Source organism: Rutidosis leptorrhynchoides, chromosome 9 (assembly GCF_046630445.1).
Source record: "Rutidosis leptorrhynchoides isolate AG116_Rl617_1_P2 chromosome 9, CSIRO_AGI_Rlap_v1, whole genome shotgun sequence".
Taxonomy (NCBI): Eukaryota; Viridiplantae; Streptophyta; class Magnoliopsida; order Asterales; family Asteraceae; genus Rutidosis; species Rutidosis leptorrhynchoides.
Window position 1 is genome coordinate 187651260 of NC_092341.1, and position 23010 is coordinate 187674269.

At 34.1% G+C, this 23010-nt stretch overlaps 1 protein-coding gene across 1 annotated transcript; it reads right to left on the minus strand.

The window, feature by feature from the left end:
• Positions 1 to 5504: 5504 nt before the first annotated feature.
• Positions 5505 to 6371, minus strand: LOC139868480 (uncharacterized). Its single transcript, XM_071856815.1, has one exon. The coding sequence runs from the start codon at positions 6369 to 6371 to the stop codon at positions 5505 to 5507; it is 867 nt and encodes a 288-aa protein (XP_071712916.1).
• Positions 6372 to 23010: the final 16639 nt, after the last annotated feature.

A 23010-nucleotide genomic window follows, 5' to 3' on the forward strand; every position in this document is an offset into this window, starting at 1 on the left:
ATTATGCTTGAGGTATAGGTTGCGAGGTTGAGACGTGTGATGAAGTTGTTGTTTGTTGGTACTGGTTATGCTGCTGGTGCTGCTGATGATGGTATTGTTGTTGTCGGTGCTACAAGTGTTGTTGGTGCTAAGGTTGGTGATGATGTTGATGTAGTAAGTATAGCTTGTAAATCACGCACCATTCTTGTCAGGGTTTCTATCCTACCCTCTATCATTTCTATCCATCCACTCATCTGATTCGATAGATCTTGATTACCAATTCGAAGTTCCCTAACTTCTTCTAATATTCCGTTTCGATTGGTATTCGGAAGTAGAGGTTGAATATTTTCTGAGATTGCAGTAATGCGACCTTCAAGGTGGAAAACTTTAGCAAGAAGGGTGAATACAGTATTGCGCATAGGTTCACCGGTGAGTACATCATATTCTCCGATGTTAAGAGGTAAGTTTGGTTCACGGTAGGGCTCACCTTCTTCATTTCTCCATTGAACGAGTAAGTCTCGGACCCATCCCCATCTCCTCCAGAAAGAAAAATAACTAAATGGTTGAGGCACTTCTGGTTCATTGACTTCGGAGTCTACTTCAATATACATCTCAAAATCGCTTTCGGAACTAATGTAATCCAAGCTAGGTGTAGGATTCATCTCTCACGATCAGTTAAAGGGTTTTGATATGAAATGATTTTTGAATATCGAATGATATTCTAACTATATATAGAATATCTATACATACTTCCAAAGATCCCGTGAATTACGGAGAAAATTAAGGAAACGTGTCAGATAAGGTCTACAGTGACAGATATGCTAAGATATGGATTTTTGTCTATACACTATTCATGCAATTATTGCAGTAAGATGTGTCTAGACTAAGAATGATAAGCAGGTAATTTCCTAAGGATGATAAACTGATGATTTCTGACAAAGATGATAAGCAAAATTTTTGACATGCAGACACGGTCGAAGTCCAGACTCGCTAATGCATCTTAACGACTATCAATTAGACATACTAATGCAAGACCTGGTTCGCTAAGACCACCGCTCTGATACCAACTGTAGATATAGTGGGGACAACCACCATCCCACCCAGTGCCTTCCCAACTAACTGCCTGGTGACCACTGAGTGTACCTCGGATACTGATTTTAGGGCCTGCCTCTCGGCTACTGCCAACCCTCGTAAGGGATCGCAAGGAGTAAGAGCCAATGCTTCGTCACAGGTAACACTGTGAGAACCGCCTTTACGACTAACCCGCCACACATGGACGGCGTTATACCAGCTCTGATACCAACTGTAGAGACCCACCCTAATCCATCCGGACGAAGTCCATATCGATTATAAACGATTCACAACAGTTGATCACATCGCGAGGTACTTGACCTCTATATGATACATTTTACAAATATTTCATTCATTTTTGAAAAGACAATCTTTCATTACATTGAAAGTTGACGGCATGCATACCATTTTATAATATATCTAACTATAATTGACTTAATAATAATCTTGATGAACTCAACGACTCGAATGCAACGTCTTTTGAAATATGTCATGAATGACTCCAAGTACTATCTTTAAAATGTGCAATTTCACAGCGGAAGACTTCTTTCATACCTGAGAATAAACATGCTTTAAAGTGTCAACCAAAAGGTTGGTGAGTTCATTAGTTTAACATAAATAATCATTTCATAATTTTAATAGACCACAAGATTTCATATTTCCATTTATCATAAACGTACGTCCCATGCATAGAGACAAAAATATCATTCATATGGATTGAACACCTGGTAACCGACATTCACAATATGCATATAAGAATATCCCCATCATTCCGGGATCCTCCTTCGGACTTGATATAAATTTCGAAGTAGTAAAGCATCTGGTACTTTAGATGGGACTTGTTGGGCCCGATAGATCTATCTTTAGAGTTCGCGTCAATTAGGGTGTCTGTTGCCTAATTCTTAGATTACCAGACTTAATAAAAAGGGGCATATTCGATTAAAATCATTCAACCATACAATGTAGTTTTGATTACTTGTGTCTATTTCATAAAAACAATTATAAAAATTGCGCATGTATTCTCAGCCCAAAAATATAAAGGGTAAAAAGGTAAATGAAACTCACCTAATGTATTTTGTAGTAAAAATACATATGACTATATTGAACAATGCAGGGTTGGCCTCGGATTCACGAACCTATATCATTTGTATATATATTAACACGTATAATATTAATCAAGTACGTTTATAATTTATTAAGATTAATTTTTATATATATAATCATATTACTATCTATATTGTATAATATATTTAAATATTAAGTATCACTTAATCAAAATAATATTTTGTTTAAAAATATAACTATGTAATATTAGTATAGGTATGTAATAAATATATTTTATATAAATAATATTTGTTGTAATAATAATAATATTAATAGTTATATTAATAATAATAATGATAAAAATAATACTAATTATGATAAAAATCATGATAATTCTAATAATAATAATAATAATGATAATTTTAATATTAATGATAAAGATAAAGATAGTACTAATTATAAAATTGGTTTGTAATGATAATACTAATAACGTTTAATGATAATACTAATAATTATGATATAATTTTGTTAATAATAATAAATAATCTATCAATACTAACAATAATAATAATAATAATAATAATAATAATAATAATAATAATAATAATAATAATAATAATAATAATAATAATAATAATAATAATAATAATAATTAATAATAATAATAATAATAATAATAATAATAATAATAATAATAATAATAATAATAATAATAATAATACCTAATATAAAGAACACTCGTTTAATTAGGGTTTCCCTAATTCAGATCGAGATAACAGAGGTGATCCACAGGGAGAAAGCTTCATCATCGAGCAATTGATCAACTATCATTATCATCCTCATCATCATCATCATCTTCACCTCCGTATCATAACCAACATCATTCAAGCACCCAATTTTCTATCGGTACAGTTCAATAGTTCAAAATCAGATTTCAATTCCTCTTAAGTTCGTATGATTTTGTCTAACCCTAACTATAATTTATTATGAATCTATTTGTAGTCAAGGTTTTCAAGTGGATTCTGTTGAATGGTGGGTGCATCAAAGCTATTTCATAGCAGAAGAATCTCGTTCTGGTATTCGACGACTCTGACAGTACACAGTTAGAGTTACCTCAGTTAATGCCAATTTACACCGCCGCATCATAGACTTTTTGTATCATCACCATTGAGTATCGTATTGTTACAAATGTAGCTAATTAATTATTAACTCATTTTCCACATTTGTAAGTTCTGTTTTATCTAACTTTGTTATCAATCAATTTCTTAGGATATGAACAATAATCTTGTATGTGTAGTAGCAATAGTTGTATGAATTTAATTGTTTGTGTGTGTGGTAATGTTCGTCTAGTGATGGCGGGGTGTTGATCGAATGAATAGCAAGCAATGATTGAAGATGCTTCATTGTAATAGTCGATTGAATCATTAGTATGTAACAAGCTCTTATTTGTGTGATCTTTGTATAGGACAGAAATAGAGTAGGTAGATATAGGACGATAGTGATGAATGTGGTAATATCTCGATGGTGATGATGATACCGTTGGTGAGTGATTCGATTTAGCAGTAGAAATAGTGATGACTAATTATTATATGTGTGTATTTGTATTTGTGTTCTTGTATTTGTAGCAGGTATATCAAATCACAAAAAAAAAAAAAAAAATGGCAGTGGTAGCTTGAAGTTTAGTGGTGGTTCAAGGGGTGAAGTGATGGTCGTGTACAGCTAAAACAGAAGCGAGAACATCAGCTCTTTCAGTGATCGAGAAAAATTTAAAGAGGAAACATAAGGTGACGGTTATGATGGTTGTTTTGTTGGGATAGAAATAGAAACGAAAGCATTGTAGCAGCAGCTAGTGGATTAAATGGAATTTCGATGGTTGGTTGTTAGTAACAGTACACAGAAACAAATGGTATGTAGCGAGTGGTGATGGCTGTGGTGTTATTTGAGGTGGTGAGGATGCATCAACATAACCAAAACTATAGTACAATTGGTAGGTTTGGTTGGTGTTGCTCGATCCACAGAAATAAAATGTTAAACAGTACAGTGGCGATTGATGGATGGTTATGGTGGTGTTTGCAGCAAAACAGAAACTAAAGTGTCGTGGTAGTGGGGGTGTTTGGACAGAAAATCAGAAATAAGAATGGTAATAACAATAATGGGTATCGATTGGTTTCGAAATAGGATGAAAGGAAGTAGCAGTTAAAAGACTAGTAGAGTTATTGTGGGTTGCTCAAGGTAGTTTAAAGTTATAGTGGAGATTCGAAACAGCAACCAGAATTTTAAGAGGGAGAGAGGGTCGATTAAAGAGAGGGAGGTAATTCATGTAAATGTGATTGGTTTATGTATTTATATAAATCAATTTACACTTGTATACATATATATATAAGTTAGATAGAAAAGAAACAAAACAGTTATCAATCATAACTCAATTATGTGCCTATTGTGAAGATAAATTCTTATCAAATAAAAGAGACAAGACTAGTGGGAATTTTATCAAGGAGACAGGGAGTAGTGGATATTAGTTGTATCATGTACCAATTTTCAACAAAACAACCATAATACAAATTAATAATCTAACAAGTTGGAACACGTGGGCTGTGAATTGTAATGGTAATTCTATATTGAATAATTCCATCAATAAAGGAACCGTACACTACATAAACTATAATCACAGTTGTCTTATCTAAGGATATATATATATCTAGCAACATTTTAGATAGTGGAAAAAGATCATACAAGTTGATGATAAGAGTAGATATGAAAATAAACGTGTGAACTTATCTTAGAACCATAAATTTGGTATCTTATGCTTCGACATATATATTAGAGATATTATTTCATAATAGAAATTTATATTAAAAGTTTCAACACATAATATTTATATCTCTTATATATATGTATATTACAATATATATATATATATATATATATATATATATATATATATATATATATATATATATATATATATATATATATATATATATATAATGATAGTTATGTATAGAAATCATATATATGTTTAAATTCTATTTTATAATTTCAAATTATTATATATATATATATATATATATATATATATATATATATATATATATATATATATATATATATATATATATATATATATATATATATATATATATGCATATTTATTTGCAAACTATGGTTCGTGAATCGTCGGAGATGGTCAAAGTCAAATGCATTCATGGAAATAGTTCAAACATTATGAGACTCAGTTTGATAGACTTTGCTTATCGTGTCGAAATCATATAAGATTAAGTTTAAATTTGGTCGAAAATTCCCGGGTCATCACATTTGCGGCATCCAAAAAGCATTTGTAGGGATAATCATGCAAAGATTCCACTTTAAGATCAATTTCAGGAAGTGGATAGTTGTCCTTCGAACAAGCTTTATTTATGTCCTTGAAATCTATACACATCCTCCACGAACCATCTGGCTTTTTTTACCAAAACAGGATTTGCAGCCCATGTTTGATATTTTACTTCGCGCAATATTCCCGCATTGACCAATTTAGCAACTTCCGCAGACAACCACTTCATGCGGTCTAGAGCCATTCCTCTGCGCTTTTGTACAATAGATTTTAACGCAGGATTGGCATTTAATCTATGCTCTGCAACATTACGCGGAACTCTGGTCATATCTTGCTCACTCCACGCAAATACATCCATATACGCGACCAGCAACTGCACAATCTTCTTTCTTATTTCTGCATTCAACTTGATCCCAATTTTAATTTTTTGATCAACATACTTAGGATTTATAACAACCATATTATCGTCTTCAATTTTATGCGGAACAATTGCATCTTTCGTGCTTATAGCCGCACAAATCGATGGCATAGCCATAGAATTTATCGTTGCCACACCCTTGCAGGTAGTGAATTTGACCATTCCATGTATTGTAGATGGCACTATCCCAAGCTTCCGTAATGCAGATCTTCCCAATAACATGTTATAACGCAAAGTAGCGCATATAACATAAAAATCTAACCGCGCTTGCCTTGTCAATTTTTCCTCTGTTTCATCACATAATTCAATTTCTAAGGATAACTGCCCCATAGGCCAAGCAGATTCACCCACAAAACCAGATAAGGATATCGCAGTCGGTTTTAGTTCCACTTTGATGCATTCTGGCAATTGGCAAAAACATTGCTCGTATATCAAATCAATACTACTGCCAGTATCAACATGAATTTTCATGATTGTGCTCCCTGTATTCGCAATTTTACACGATATGACCAACGGCATGTCATTCATTTCGCGACTTTGCTCAAATGGAAATGTAATGGGCGCGAATTGCCATTTTTCAAACATTTCTACTGCTTTTCACTTTTTAAATCCTTTTTTCTTATGTATTGTGCTTATTATTCTCGCATATTGTTCTTTGTTTAGTTTTGCTAGCGAGCTTTCGCTTACACAAGCTTTGTGCGCTTTACGCACTTTCAAATTCTCATTTACAACTTTCTTAGTAAACGAAAGCTTTTGTTGCTTCGTCATTTCGCTTTGCTTGCAACTGCTGTTGCATAAATTACTTATTCCTGCAATATAAGACAGAAAACAACACGATTAGAATTAAAAAATGAGTTGAATAGCTCGATTAAAACGAACGCGAATTTCTCATTTCAATTCTATTCGTGTCCCACGGATGTCGCCAATTGATCAATCCTAGATTATCCTATTACGGTTAATCAAGGATTGAGTGCAATGAGGGGGTATAGTGGATGTCGATTATGGTTTTGGGACCTTAGTGTCGTATTTCGTTAAGTGCTAAACGATCAACAACCATGTCCCGGTCTTCGCAAATTACCTTAACCAAACAATGATTTAGTCTCGGGCAAAGTCACGAGAGAAATCAATATGGCTAGGGCAACCCTTCCAGAATCAACAACAACCTAAAATGAGAGGCCAAGCTCCCTATTTATAGGTCCATGAGTTACGTGGAAGTAAGTTGTGCGGGCACTTAGACATTCCGCATAAACACTGCGAGAAGACTTCGCACTCTTTAATGTTCTGCGTAATCCCACCGTATTCACACTGCGGTTCAATTGTCTTGTGCTTTCGCCTTTAAATGGCCTTTCGCACTGAATATATACATATACATAAGTATGTATATGATCATCAACAAAAGTCAAAATCCCCATTTTAAGAACCCTAAAATTCAATAATTTGTGCAATCGTGTAATTCAACTAAGGTTCATGCGGATTTGCTACTGTATACTAGTAATTGAACTCTAAATCATCCCAATTTAAACAAGTAATGGTCATTTTTTTCGAAATCCCCAAATTCATGAAGAACCCAAATTTCTAAAGTAAATTTTTGGAGCAATTAGGCATGAAATTCGGTCATGAATAAGGATTAGTGACAACAATACAAGCATATAATGACCAAAACATGAGGATTTAAACATCCCTACACTTAGAACAAGCTAAATTCGAATTTGAGAATGAAGAACACAAGAACCATGAAGAAATGAAGATTAATCTTACCTTTCTCATGTTGATACAAGGATTAGATGCTCAAAGATGGGTTTAATTGGTTGATTTAGTGTTTAGAGGTGGAAACCTTGAGAGAAAAAGAGATGAAGTTCGGAGTTGTAGGTGAAAAAATGAGTAAAATTGATAAACTCCCGTATTTGTGCAAAATTTTAGGCAGACTCCCACATTCAGACACGGATGTGGTGCATCTGGCTCAGATGCGCTGCATCTGAAGCAGATGCGGCGCATCTGGTGGCCCAAAAGCGGCGCATGACCTTTTCTCGGCTTATCAAAAACTGTCGGCTTTTTTCTTGTCCTCAGATGCGGCGCATCCAGACTGGATGCGGCGCATCTGACTCTGTTTCATCAGTTTTTGCTATTTTTTCGCATTTTAAGCGTTGCGGAAGGTTCGTAAACAACTTAGTTCGTACTAAAGCTCGAAAAATCACTCAAATCACTCAAAAACAATAAATCCTAATAAACGAGATGCACGAATGAGACTATGTACACGTTGTGAAGTTTATTAGCGAGTCGTTCACGTGACTCCTTCCCAAGTTAATTAGCGTTGGGGGAGAAAGTGATGTCATCTTGAACCGTGGTATCAACTCCATCGAAATAGAGTTTTAATCGATGACCATTCACTTTAAAAGTATTCCCGTTTCCAAACAATTCAACATATCCCGATGGAAATGCTTGTTTCACCAAATAAGGTCCCGTCCATCGGGACTTCAACTTCCCGGGAGAAAATTTTAACCGTGAGTTAAAAACCAAAACCTTATCACCGGTTTTAAACTCCTTCACTTCTTCCAATCGGGCATCATGCCACCTTTTCATTTTCTCCTTATACGAGCTCGAATTCTCGTACTCTTCTAACCTCAACTCTTCCAATTCATGCATTTGCATGAATCGGTTTTCACCAGCCTTTTCCATGTCTAAATTACAAAGCTTCAATGCCCAGTATGCTCTATGTTCCACTTCAACCGGAAGATGGCACGCTTTACCATATACAAGTCTAAATGGTGTGGTACTGATTGGTGTTTTAAAAGCAGTCCTAAAGGTCCACAACGCATCATCGAACTTGCGTTGCCAAATCTTAGGGTTGTTATCAACCGTCTTCTCAAGTATGCGTTTCAAGGCACGATTCGTGTTCTCCACTTGACCACTCGTTTGCGGGTGGTACGGATTAGAGAAACGATGAGTTACACCATACTTCTTCAACACCTTTTCAAGAAGGTTGTTGGCAAAATGTGTTCCTCGATCAGATATGAGCGCCTTTGGGATTCCAAAGCGCGAGAAGAGATTTTTCAAGAAGTTCACCACCACCCTAGCATCATTCGAAGGTAAAGCTTTCACTTCAGCCCACTTAGATACATAGTCAATGGATACTAGGATGTACTTACACTTATGGGAACTTGGAAATGGTCCCATGAAATCGATTCCCCAAATATCAAAGATTTCACAAACTTGGATGCCGGTTTGAGGCATCTCATCCTTTTTTGTGATGTTACCCGTTCGTTGGCATGCATTACAAGTCCGAACGAAATTATGTGCATCTTTAAAGATCGTGGGCCAATAAATGCCCGAGTCAAGGATTTTTCTTGCGGTGTGGTTTGGTCCAAAATGACCGCCGGTGGGCCCTTGATGACAATGCTCAAGAATTTGTTGAGCCTCTTTTCTGTACACACAACGGCGAATCATTTGATCCGCACCAACACGAAAATAGGTCGGGATGTTCCCAGAAATAGGATTTCAAATCCGCAAAGAATTTCTTCTTTTGTTGATAAGAAAGTCCTTTTTGAAGAATACCTGACGCAAAATAGTTTGCAAAATGGGCAAACCATGGGATTTCAGATTCCTGGTCAACCCTCATTAGAGATTCATCAGGAAATGTGTCCTTGATGATTGTATCATCGAGTTTTTCTAATTCGGGGTTTTCGAGTCGGGATAAATGGTCGGCGGCTAGATTCTCGGCTCCTTTCTTATCACGTATCTCAATGTCAAACTCTTGAAGTAAAAGAACCCAATGTATGAGTCGATGTTTTGCATCTAGTTTCGAGAATAAGTACCTAAGGGCCGAATGGTCCGTGTAAACAATGGTTTTGGATAACACCAAATATGACCGAAATTTATCAAACGCATAAACAACCACCAAGAGCTCCTTTTCCTTGGTGGTATAATTAATTTGAGCTCCCATTAGCGTTTTGCTCGCATAATAAATTGGACGAAAATGATTATCGGGTCGTTGTCCCAAGACAGCACCTAAGGCATAGTCGCTCGCGTCACACATTAACTCAAAAGGCATACTCCAATCCGGAGATACGATAATGGGAGCTTGTGTGTGTTTTGACTTTAGAATGGAGAATGCATTCTCGCAATTTGAATCGAAGTCTAATGGAGCATCCTTTTCAAGAAGTTTGGTCATTGGGCGGGCGATTTTAGAAAAATCTCTGATAAATCGTCTGTAGAATCCCGCGTGACCAAGAAAGCTTCTAATGGCCTTGACATTCGTCGGTATAGGTAGCTTAGAGATAACTTCAATTTTAGCTTTATCTACCTCTATTCCCGCACGAGATATTTTGTAACCAAGTACAATGCCCTCCTTTACCATAAAGTGGCATTTTTCCCAATTTAGGACCAAGTTTGCTTTTTCACATCGGATAAGCATACGTTCAAGGTTAAAAAGACACGATTCAAAGGAGTCTCCAAACACGGAAAAGTCATCCATGAAGACTTCCATACAATCCTCTACCATATCATCAAAAATTACCATCATGCGCCTTTGAAAGGTTCCGGGTGCATTGCATAAACCAAATGGCATGCGACGATAGGCAAAGGTCCCGAAAGGACAAGTGAATGTGGTCTTTTCTTGATTGTTGGGATCAATTGGAATTTGGAAGTAACTGGAGAAACCATCTAGAAAGCAATAGTATTCTTTCCCCGCTAATCGTTCAATCATTTGATCAATAAAAGGTAACGGGAAATGATCCTTTCTAGTGGCATCATTTAGATGTCTGTAATCAATACAGACTCTCCAGCCGGTAACCGTTCTAGTTGGAACGAGTTCGTCTTTTTCATTTACAATAACGATTGTACCCCCCTTTTTGTGTACTACTTGTACTGGACTAACCCAAGGACTATCGGAGATGGGGTAGATTAACCCGGTGTCAAGAAGCTTGACTACCTCCTTTTTAACAACCTCTTTCATGTTGGAATTTAGCCTACGTTGTCTTTGTACTACTGGTTTGAAGTTGTTCTCAAGGAGAATTTTATGTGTACAATAAGACGGTTTTATCCCTGGAATGTCGGTCGTTTTCTAGGCTATATCCTTTTTATGGGTTTTCAAAACAGAGATTAATCTATCCTTCTCGTTACCAGAAAGATGTGAAGCAATAATTACCGGTAATTGAGATGTACCTTCGAGATAAGCATACTCTAAGTGTTTGGGTAGCTCCTTAAGCTCTAGTACGGGTGGTTCTTCCAAGGAATTCTTTATTCGGAATCTATCTTTATTTCTGATATCTTCAAATGATTCCTCTTCCTTGGGAATTTCCTCTTCCATGGTCTCATCATCCGTTACCACTTTCATCAACTCATCAAAAGCTTCATCAATATTGATATACTCACTTTCACTTACCGGGGCAAACCCCGATGTATCAATTTCAAGTAGCTCCTGCAATTCATCCTTAACACAAAGATTTATAACATCAATTTGAAAACAAGAGTCATCGATGGAAGTGGGTCTTTTCATTGCCTTGTCAATATGACAAATTATTCTCTCATTTTCCACACCTAGACTTAATTGTTCTTTTTAGACATTAATGATAGCATCTGCGGTGTTAAGGAAAGGACGTCCTAAAATGATAGGAACTTTTGTGTCCTCTTGCATTTCTAGAATAACAAAGTCGACGGGAAAGATAAGTGAGCCAACTTTTACAAGAATATCCTCGGCTATACCTATGGGAGTATCAAATGATTGATTTGCTAATCGAATACCCATCCGGGTTGGTTTCAAGTCTCCTAAGTCAAGTTTCAAATATTACGAGTAAGGCATTAGGTTAACACTTGCACCTAGGTCGGCTAGTACATCGTACACTACCGAATCACTCATCATACATGGGATGATAAAACTACCCGGATCTTCCAATTTTGAAGGTACATTTTGCTTTTTCAAGATGACTGAACACTCCTCATGGAGGAATGTGGCAGAAACATCGTGGTATTTACACTTCGAAGATATGAGATCTTTCAAAAACTTCCCGTAATGGGGCATACCCTTAAGAACCTCCGCGAGTGGCATGTTAATGCTGATTTGCTTGATCACATCCGTAAATTTCTGATATTGGCTCGCGAGTCTGTCTTTCTTCAATGCTTTTGGGTATAGAATAGGTGCCTTATACACCTTCACTGGTAGTTCTTCACTTTTCTTCGATATGATCTCTGGTGGATCATTTTTCTCTTGTTCTTTTTCAACATGCTCATCTACATCAACAGGTACCTGCAAAACAGAAGGAGACAAAGGAACTTTCGGGGACTTTGGAATCTTCGAGTTAGTGGTTAAACCACTTCTAGTAGTTATAGCATTTACATGCTCATTCCTTGTTTGATTGTTACTGGGATTCACTTGAGTATTTGAGGGGAGAGCACCAGGTGGTCTCTCTGCTAGTAACTGTGAGATCCTTCCAACATCCCTTTCTAAATTCTGAATCATAGCTTGTTGATTTCGAATTTGCTGAGTTTGAAGTTCCGCATTTTGCTCGTGTTTAACCATAAAATCTCTCAAAAGATCTTCTAAACCGGATTTCTTCTCGGGTTGTGGTTGTACATGTGCTTGTGGTTGTGGTTGATTGTGTTGGAAATTATTTTGGTAATTTCGTGGAGGTTGATTACGATTGTTTATGTGATTGTAACCCGGTGGTTCATTTTTTTGATTTTGATTTGGAAAATTTCGGTTATTTTGGTAACCTGAATTTCCCTCGTGGTAATTGTTGTTTGAACTTGAAGGTCCCCCTATTTGATAACTGTTGACAGGAGGGTACTTTCGGTTCATTGCATCAACCGCCGAGAAGTCGTCAAAATTCATTTCACCTTTACGCAAGTAACCTAAGCAATTTGCTTGCTCTTCCATTGTCGTTTGGTCGCAACCTCTAGTGAGATGGGGACCTTGGCACAATTCACACCCTACCCTGATAGCGTGCATTTCTTTGGTTACCTTCTCAATTTGCCTTGCTTGATTTGCCAATTGAACTTTTAATGCAGTGATTTCATCATTGCTTTCGACATTAGCAACTGTTGATGATATAGAGAAATCCATCTCTTGATGCCAATTGTGAGAATGGGCTGCTATATCGGCAATTATTGTGTGAGCGTCTTCGGGCATTTTTTTCATGATTGATCCTCTTGCTGCAACATCTATATCCTTTCGGGTAGCCACATTGACTCCTTTGTAGAATATTTGGACCTTTTGGAATGTATTCAACCCGTGTTGAGAACATACCCTAAGCATTTTATTAAATTGGGTCCAAGCTTCATAAAGAGTCCCGTTAGACTTTTTCTTGAAGTGATTTATATCACTTTGCAGCTTTGCTGCTTTCGAAGCAGGGAAGAATTCTGACAAAAATTAGTCCATCATGTCATTCCAATCTTCAAAATAACCTTCCGGTAATGAGTCTAGCCAATCTCTTACATCATCCTTTAGGGACCATGAAAAAATTTTAAACATGCAACTTCATCGGAGACATCTTTGATTTTCAAAAGCTTGCAAATGCTTACAAACTTACGAAGATGCTCGTTAGCATCCTCATTTGGGGCTCCACCGAATTGGCATGTATTAGTCACCATGTGGAGAAATTGCCCCTTTATTTCAAAACCATTAGTCATCGTAGGTTGAATAATTGTGTGGCCTTGTCCTATCCTTGTTGCCTTCATCAAAGCATCCATCGTTTGATTTGTAGCAATCATCTCTTCCTCTTCTTTAATGACTGGCTCGATGATTGGTTGAACAATTGGTTCAGAGTTAGAATCTAATGAAAGTGATTCTAAACCCTGAGCAAGAGATTCTACTTCTTGATCTCTTAAGCGTTCGTGAAGTTCTCTTTCAGGTTCAGGATATGAAGGAATTAAATTAGAGTTGGAAGAACGTAGATTCATGCACTAATTCCTATCCTGCAATCACAACACCACAAACAAACCAATTGCAAAAACATAAGCTTACAATAAAAAGTAACTTTTCTAGGAATTGATTTCCTACAAAAGGATCGAATAATTCAATGTTTATTAAAATCTTTTAACAAAACCGCCTCCCCAGCAGCGGCGCCAAAAAGTTGATGTGTCAAGACATAACCTTTAAAATGAAGACAATATGCTTAATAATTAACACATAATACAGGCAACTAAAACTCGATCATGCAGTAACTAGCAAGTAAATTGACCAGTTCAATCCACAGGGAGAAGTTTGTTTTTAAGATTTTACCACGATTAATTATTCTAAAAGGGATGTTTTGTGTTTGAAGTTGTATTTTCGTTTAACGAAACAGTAAATAAATATAGTAATTAACAAGAATGAGAATGCGGTGTTTGTAGTGACCCGAACTTTTCCATGTTTATATATATATTAAATGAAATTTTTATTTACATGATTAAGTGTTTCCAACATGTTAAGCAATCAAACTTGTTAAGACTTGATTAATTGAAATAGGTTTCATATAGACAATTGACCACCCAAGTTGACCGGTGATTCACGAACGTTAAAACTTGTAAAAACTATACGATGATATATATATATGGTTATATATATAGTTAACATGATTTTATTATAAGTATGTATCTCATTAGGTATTTTAACAATGAGTTATATACATAAAAATGAGACTATTAATTTAAGAAACTCGAAAACGATATATATAACGATTATCGTTATAACAACGTCTTACTAGGTAGATATGAATCATATTAAGATATTGATACACTTGGTTAATTATTTTAAATGATAAGTAAATATATTATTAAGTGTATTAACAATGAAATACATATGTAAAAATAAGACTACTAACTTAATAATTTGGAAACGAGACATATATGTAACGATTATCGTTGTAACGACATTTAACTGTATATATATCATACTAAGATATATTATATATCATAATATCATTATAATATAACAATTTAACATCTCATTTGTAATAATAAACAATGGGTTAACAACATTTAACAAGATCGTTAACCTAAAGGTTTCAAAACAACATTTACATGTAACGACTAACGATGACTTAACGACTCAGTTAAAATGTATATACATGTAGTATTTTAATATGTATTCATACACTTTTGAAAGACTTCAAGACACTTATCAAAATACTTCTACTTAACAAAAATGCTTACAATTACATCCTCGTTCAGTTTCATCAACAATTCTACTCGTATGCACCCGTATTCGTACTCGTACAATACACAGCTTTTAGATGTATGTACTATTGTTATATACACTCCAATTATCAGCTCTTAGTAGCCCATGTGAGTTACCTAACACATGTGGGAACCATCATTTGGCAACTAGCATGAAATATCTCATAAAATTACAAAAATATGAGTAATCATTCATGACTTATTTACATGAAAACAAAATTACATATCCTTTATATTTAATCCATACACCAACGACCAAAAACACCTACAAACACTTTTATTCTTCAATTTTCTTCATCTAATTGATCTCTCTCAAGTTCTAACTTCAAGTTCTAAGTGTTCTTCATAAATTCTACAAGTTCTAGTTACATAAAATCAAGAATACTTTCAAGTTTGCTAGCTCTCTTCCAATCTTGTAAAGTGATCATCCAACCTCAAGAAATCTTTGTTTCTTACAGTAGGTTATCATTCTAATACAAGGTAATAATTATATTCAAACTTTGGTTCAATTTTTATAACTATAACAATCTTATTTCAAGTGATGATCTTACTTGAACTTGTTTTCGTGTCATGATTCTGCTTCAAGAACTTCGAGCCATCCAAGGATCCGTTGAAGCTAGATCCATTTTTCTCTTTTACATTAGGATTATCCAAGGAACTTAAGGTAGTAATGATGTTCATAACATCATTCGATTCATACATAAAAAGCTATCATATTCGAAGTGGTAAACTAGTAATCACTAGAACATAGTTTAGTTAATTCTAAACTTGTTCACAAATAAAGTTAATCCTTCTAACTACACTTTTAAAATCAACTATACACATGATCTATATCTATATAATATGCTAACTTAATGATTTAAAACCCAGAAACACGATAAACACCATAAAACCGGATTTACGCCGTCGTAGTTACAACCGTGGGCTGTTTTGGTTTGGATAATTAAAAACTATGAAAAACTTTGATTTAAAAGCTATACTTCTGGGAAAATGATTTTTCTTATGAACATGAAACCATATACAAAAATCATGGTTAAACTCAAAGTGAAAGTATGTTTTTCAAAACAGTCATCAAGATGTCGTTCATTCGACGGAAATGACTACCTCTTTCAAAAATGACTTTTAACTTGTATTTCTGACTATAAAACTATACCTTTTCTGTTTAGTTTAATAAATTCAAGTTCAATACGAAACCGTGGCCGCTTAAATCACTCAAAACGGATTAGAAACGAAGAAATGGCGAGCAAAACAAAATTGGTAAAAACTACTCATTTTAGCTACGTGAAAATTGGTAACAAATCTATTCCAACCATAACTTAATCAACTTGTATTGTATATTATGTAATCTTGAGATATCATAGACACGTATACAATGTTTCGACCTATCATGTCGACACATCTATATATATTTCGGAACAACCATAGACACTCTATATGTGAATGTTGGAGTTAGCTATACAGGGTTGAGGTTGATTCCAAAATATTTATAGTTAGAGTTGTGATCAATACTGAGATATGTATACATTGGGTCGTGGATTGATTCAAGTTAATATATATCGATTTATTTCTGTACATCTAACTGTGGACAACTAGTTGTAGGTTACTAACGAGGACAGCTGACTTAATGAACTTAAAACATCAACATGTATTAAAAGTGTTGTAAATATATTTTGAACATACTTTGAAATATATGTACATATTTATTATAGGTTCGTGAATTGACCAGTGGCCAAGTCTTACTTCCCGACGAAGTAAAAAATCTGTGAAAGTGAGTTATAGTCCCACTTTTAAAATCTAATATTTTTGGGATGAGAATACATGCAGGTTTTATAAATGATTTACAAAATAGACACAAGTACGTGAAACTACATTCTAAGGTTGAATTATCGAAATTGAATATGCCCCTCTTTATTAAGTCTGGTAATCTAAGAATTAGGGAATATACACCCTAATTGACGCGAATCCTAAAGATAGATCTATTGGGCCTAACAAACCCCATCCAAAGTACTGGATGCTTTAGTACTTCGAAATTTATATCATATCCGAAGGGTGTCCCGGAATGATGGGGATATTCTTATATATGCATCTTGTTAATGTCGGTTACCAGGTGTTCACCATATGAATGATTTTTATCTCTATGTATGGGATGTGTATTGAAATATGAAATCTTGTGGTCTATTATTATGATTTGATAATATATAGGTTAAACCTATAACTCACCAACATTTTTGTTGATGTTTTAAGCATGTTTATTCTCAGGTGATTATTAAGAGCTTCCGCTGTTGCATACTTAAATAAGGACGAGATTTGGAGTCCATGTTTGTATGATATTGTGTAAAAACTGCATTCAAGAAACTTATTTCGTTGTAACATATTTGTATTGTAAACCATTATGTAATGGTCGCGTGTAAACAGGATATTTTAGATTATCATTATTTGATAATCTACGTAAAGCTTTTTACACCTTTATTGATGAAATAAAGGTTATGGTTTGTTTTAAAATGAATGCAGTCTTTGAAAAACGTCTCATATAGAGGTCAAAACCCCGCAACGAAATCAATTAATATGGAACGTTTTTAATCAATAAGAACGGGACATTTCAGTTGGTATCCGAGCGTTGGTCTTAGAGAACCAGAAATTTGCATTAGTGTGTCTTATCGAGTTTGTTAGGATGCATTAGTGAGTCTGGACTTCGACCGTGTTTTCTTTTAAAATGATTGCTTAACATTTTTGTTGGAAACTATATATTATTAACATGTATATATTATGTGATATATTAATCTCTTAACATGTTTGATATTGTGTGATAGATGTCTACCTCTAGCACAAATCCTATTAACTCACCTAATAATAACAAAGAGTCGAATATATATTGGACTGATTCACAAGTTCCCGAAGAAGAACCTGAAGAAGAATCAGAACCGGAAGAAGAATCAGAACCGGAAGAGGAGGAACCGGAGGAGGAAATAGAACCGGTGGGGGAAATAATAAAACGGTTAAGTAAAAGAAAATCCTCAACCAACCGACCAAGGTTAATTATGGTCAATGGTGTTTCCGCCAAGGAAGCAAAATATTGGGAGGATTACCAATTCTCCGATGAATCGGATTCCGACGAGAATTCCGATGATGTTATAGAAATTACCCCAACTAAATTTAAAAAGGCAAAAGAAAATAATAAGGGAAAGGGCATAAAAATAGAGAAATCTAATTCCAACCCCGATGAACTTTATATGTATCGTCAACCCCCGAAGCCCTTAAGTTGTAACAATGACCCGGGAACCTCTAAACCACCAGGTTTTTCTAAACCGTTGTGGAAAATGACAGCTCGTATTAGGAGAACATCATATATCCCTAGAAACTTGGCAAAACGAACCAAAACCGAAGAAGAAGAAACGAGCGAGTCGGAATAAGATAGTTGTATTCGTGTGGTGTAATATATGTAATATAGTGTTCTTATGCTTTATGATATATGTAAAAATTGCTTGTATTAATAAGTATTTTTTTTTTATGAATCTAACTCTTGTCTATTTTACAGTATAAAAACACAAAATGGATAGACAACCCAATATTTTAAGAGACCTACCCGGAGACATGATTGATGAAATCTTGTCTAGAGTCGGTCAGAATTCTCCAGCACAACTATTTACGGCGAAATTAGTTTGTAAGACATTCGAAGAATGTTCCAAGAATGTCTTGGTTTATAAGAGACTTTCATTTGAAAGATGGGGGATATCACATTGGGAAACCCATAAGTTACGATGTGTTTACTTTGACGCATATATTGCGAGGAACCCAAATGCTATTTTACGCAACGGGTTAAGAAATTATTTTGACTCAATGTATCCGAATATAGGACTTCATGATTTAGAAAAAGCGGCTAACATGCAACATAAAGAAGCATGCTATGGTTACGGGTTAGTAATGTTCGCTTCTCACCAAAGTGAGAAAAAGAACATCGGGCTACAACTATTAAACAAAACGTTCCCACAAGTGACGGAGTCGGTAATTGGGGTAAGAAATGAGGTTTTTAGGTTATTTCGAGACTGTTGGTCATTACGTAACCCTCGTCCCTTTGACGACGTTACAACACGCTGTCTTATCAACGGCCATAACGGTTATGTTCCACAAGACCAAGGATGGGAAGTAGTCCTAGTAAAACCAGAATGCATGACTTGTTTCTGGACGTATGAATTACGTGTCTTTATTGCCTTTGTTGAACGACTTGTGTACTAGCTAGAATTATCTTCACAACTATCTTGTATCAAAGTTATTGTGTGCTATATTTCATGCTTTATGTAAAATAAGCGGTATAGTAAGTTTGTAAAATATTGTATAAAAGTTTGAACGCGAAATATTATTATAATCAGTTTTTCATATAGAATTGTAGTAGTTGAATTGTATATTAGCTACTAAGTATGAACTTAACGGGTAGGTACTACCCGAATTTAAACTTATAAAACGCTAATATGAAGAAAAAGCTTTTATAAATGAGTTCATATTATGCTACGAAATACTATTAACTACTCTTAATATTCTGTATGATTAACTTGTTCCATTTGACTATTTTGAAGGAAATGGCACCGACTACTCGACACACCGTGAATATGAATGAAGAGGAATTCCGTACTTTTCTAGCTTCAAACATAGCCGCAGTACAGACTACGCTAAATACCAACAATAACCTTGGATCTAGCAGTACAGGAAATCGTGTAGGATGCACCTACAAAGAATTCACTGCCTGCAAACCTTTGGAATTTGATGGAACCGAAGGACCGATCGGATTGAAATGGTGGACCGAGAAGGTCGAATCGGTGTTTGCCATAAGTAAGTGTACTGAAGAGGACAAAGTGAAGTACGCTACGCATACCTTCACAGTGAAATGTCCCGTTCTTATTGATTAAAAACGTTCCATATTAATTGATTTCGTTGCGAGGTTTTGACCTCTATATGAGACGTTTTTCAAAGACTGAATTCATTTTTAAAAGAAACCACAACCTTATTTCATAGATAAAGGTTTTAAAAAGCTTTACGTAGATTATCAAATAATGATAATCTAAAATATCCTGTTTACACACGACCATTACATAATGGTTTACAATACAAATATGTTACAACAAAATAAGTTTCTTGAATGCAGTTTTTACACAATATCATACAAGCATGGACTCCAAATCTCGTCCTTATTTAAGTATGCGACAGCGGAAGCTCTTAATAATCACCTGAGAATAAACATGCTTAAAACGTCAACAAAAATGTTGGTGAGTTATAGGTTTAACCTATATATATCAAATCATAATAATAGACCACAAGATTTCATATTTCAATACACATCCCATACATAGAGATAAAAATCATTCACATGGTGAACACCTGGTAACCGACATTAACAAGATGCATATATAAGAATATCCCCATCATTCCGGGACACCCTTCGGATATGATATAAATTTCGAAGTACTAAAGCATCCGGTACTTTGGATGGGGTTTGTTAGGCCCAATAGATCTATCTTTAGGATTCGTGTCAATTAGGGTGTCTGTTCCCTAATTCTTAGATTACCAGACTTAATAAAAAGGGGCATATTCGATTTTGATAATTCAACCATAGAATGTAGTTTCACGTACTTGTGTCTATTTTGTAAATCATTTATAAAACCTGCATGTATTCTCATCCCAAAAATATTAGATTTTAAAAGTGGGACTATAACTCACTTTCACAGATTTTTACTTCGTCGGGAAGTAAGACTTGGCCACTGGTTGATTCACGAACCTATAACAATATATACATATATATCAAAGTATGTTCAAAATATATTTACAACACTTTTAATATATTTTGATGTTTTAAGTTTATTAAGTCAGCTGTCCTCGTTAGTAACCTACAACTAGTTGTCCACAGTTAGATGTACAGAAATAAATCGATAATTATTATCTTGAATCAATCCACGACCCAGTGTATACGTATCTCAGTATTGATCACAACTCAAACTATATATATTTTGGAATCAACCTCAACCCTGTATAGCTAACTCCAACATTCACATATAGAGTGTCTATGGTTGTTCCGAAATATATATAGATGTGTCGACATGATAGGTCGAAACATTGTATACGTGTCTATGGTATCTCAAGATTACATAATATACAATACAAGTTGATTAAGTTATGGTTAGAATAGATTTGTTACCAATTTTCACGTAGCTAAAATGAGAAAAATTATCCAATCTTGTTTTACCCATAACTTCTTCATTTTAAATCCGTTTTGAGTGAATCAAATTGCTATGGTTTCATATTGAACTCTATTTTATGAATCTAAATAGAAAAAGTATAGGTTTATAGTTGGAAAAATAAGTTACAAGTCATTTTTGTAAAGGTATTCATTTCAGTCGAAAGAACGACGTCTAGATGACCATTTTAGAAAACATACTTCCACTTTGAGTTTAACCATAATTTTTGGATATAGTTTCATGTTCATAATAAAAATAATTTTCTCAGAATAACAACTTTTAAATCAAAGTTTATCATAGTTTTTAATTAACTAACCCAAAACAGCCCGAGGTGTTACTACGACGGCGTAAATCCGGTTTTACGGTGTTTTTCGTGTTTCCAGGTTTTAAATCATTAAGTTAGCATATCATATAGATATAGAACATGTGTTTAGTTGATTTTAAAAGTCAAGTTAGAAGGATTAACTTTTGTTTGCGAACAAGTTTAGAATTAACTAAACTATGTTCTAGTGATTACAAGTTTAAACCTTCGAATAAGATAGCTTTATATGTATGAATCGAATGATGTTATGAACATCATTACTACCTTAAGTTCCTTGGATAAAACTACTGGAAAAGAGAAAAATAGATCTAGCTTCAACGGATCCTTGGATGGCTCGAAGTTCTTGAAGCAGAATCATGACACGAAAACAAGTTCAAGTAAGATCATCACTTGAAATAAGATTGTTATAGTTATAGAAATTGAACCAAAGTTTGAATATGTGACGACCCGGAAATTTCCGACTAAATTTAAACTTTATCTTTATATTATTCTGACACGATAAGCAATGCTTGTTAAGTTAAATCTCAAGGATTTTAAACTATGTTTATACATTCATTTAAACCTCGACCAAATTCCAATGATTCACGAACCATTAAATGAACATATATGAATATGTATGTATATGTGTATATGTTATAAATTGAAAATGTCAACAAAGTATTTAAAAGTATAATGCTTTATATGAACGTAATTGTTTCAATATGATTATCGACGAAATTAAAAAAAAAAATATATTAAATGATTGAATTATCAGAAACATTGAATTATGATTACAAGTCTCTGTTGAGAGGTCCACTATGATTTGAGAAATATATTCCTCTTAACGATATTCGGAATAATTTGTAAAGCTATTTATAAATAAAAATAAAAAGTGTCATTTACGAAAGTTAGACAAAAGCTAGTGGAGAATTGGTTTCTATAATATTCTATTAATCTATTTTCAAACGTACAAAAACGTTTTCAGTTTAAAAAGAACTTTATTATTAAAATGTATATAACTTTTATAAATATCTAGAATCACTTTTGACAACTCATTACTTAACCAGTATAATAAATATAACGATATTTATATTTTATTTCATTAAATATATATAACGATTTAAATTAATATTATATATATTTATACGCGTATTATACATACATAGTTTTTATACTTTTACTATACTTTAACTTTACCTTTACTTTACTTTTACTTTACTTTAACTTTAATAATTCACTTTAATAATTCATACTTTAATAATTCACTTTAATAATTCATACTTTAATAATTCACTTTAATAATTCATACTTTAATAATTCACTTTAATAATTCATACTTTAATAATTCACTTTAATAATTCATACTTTAATAATTCACTTTAATAATTCATACTTTAATAATTCAAAAATCTATTATAAATATAATTCAATAGGTTTCATTATTTCATAGAAACTTGAAAATATATTTCTCTAAACTCTCTCAATCGATTTA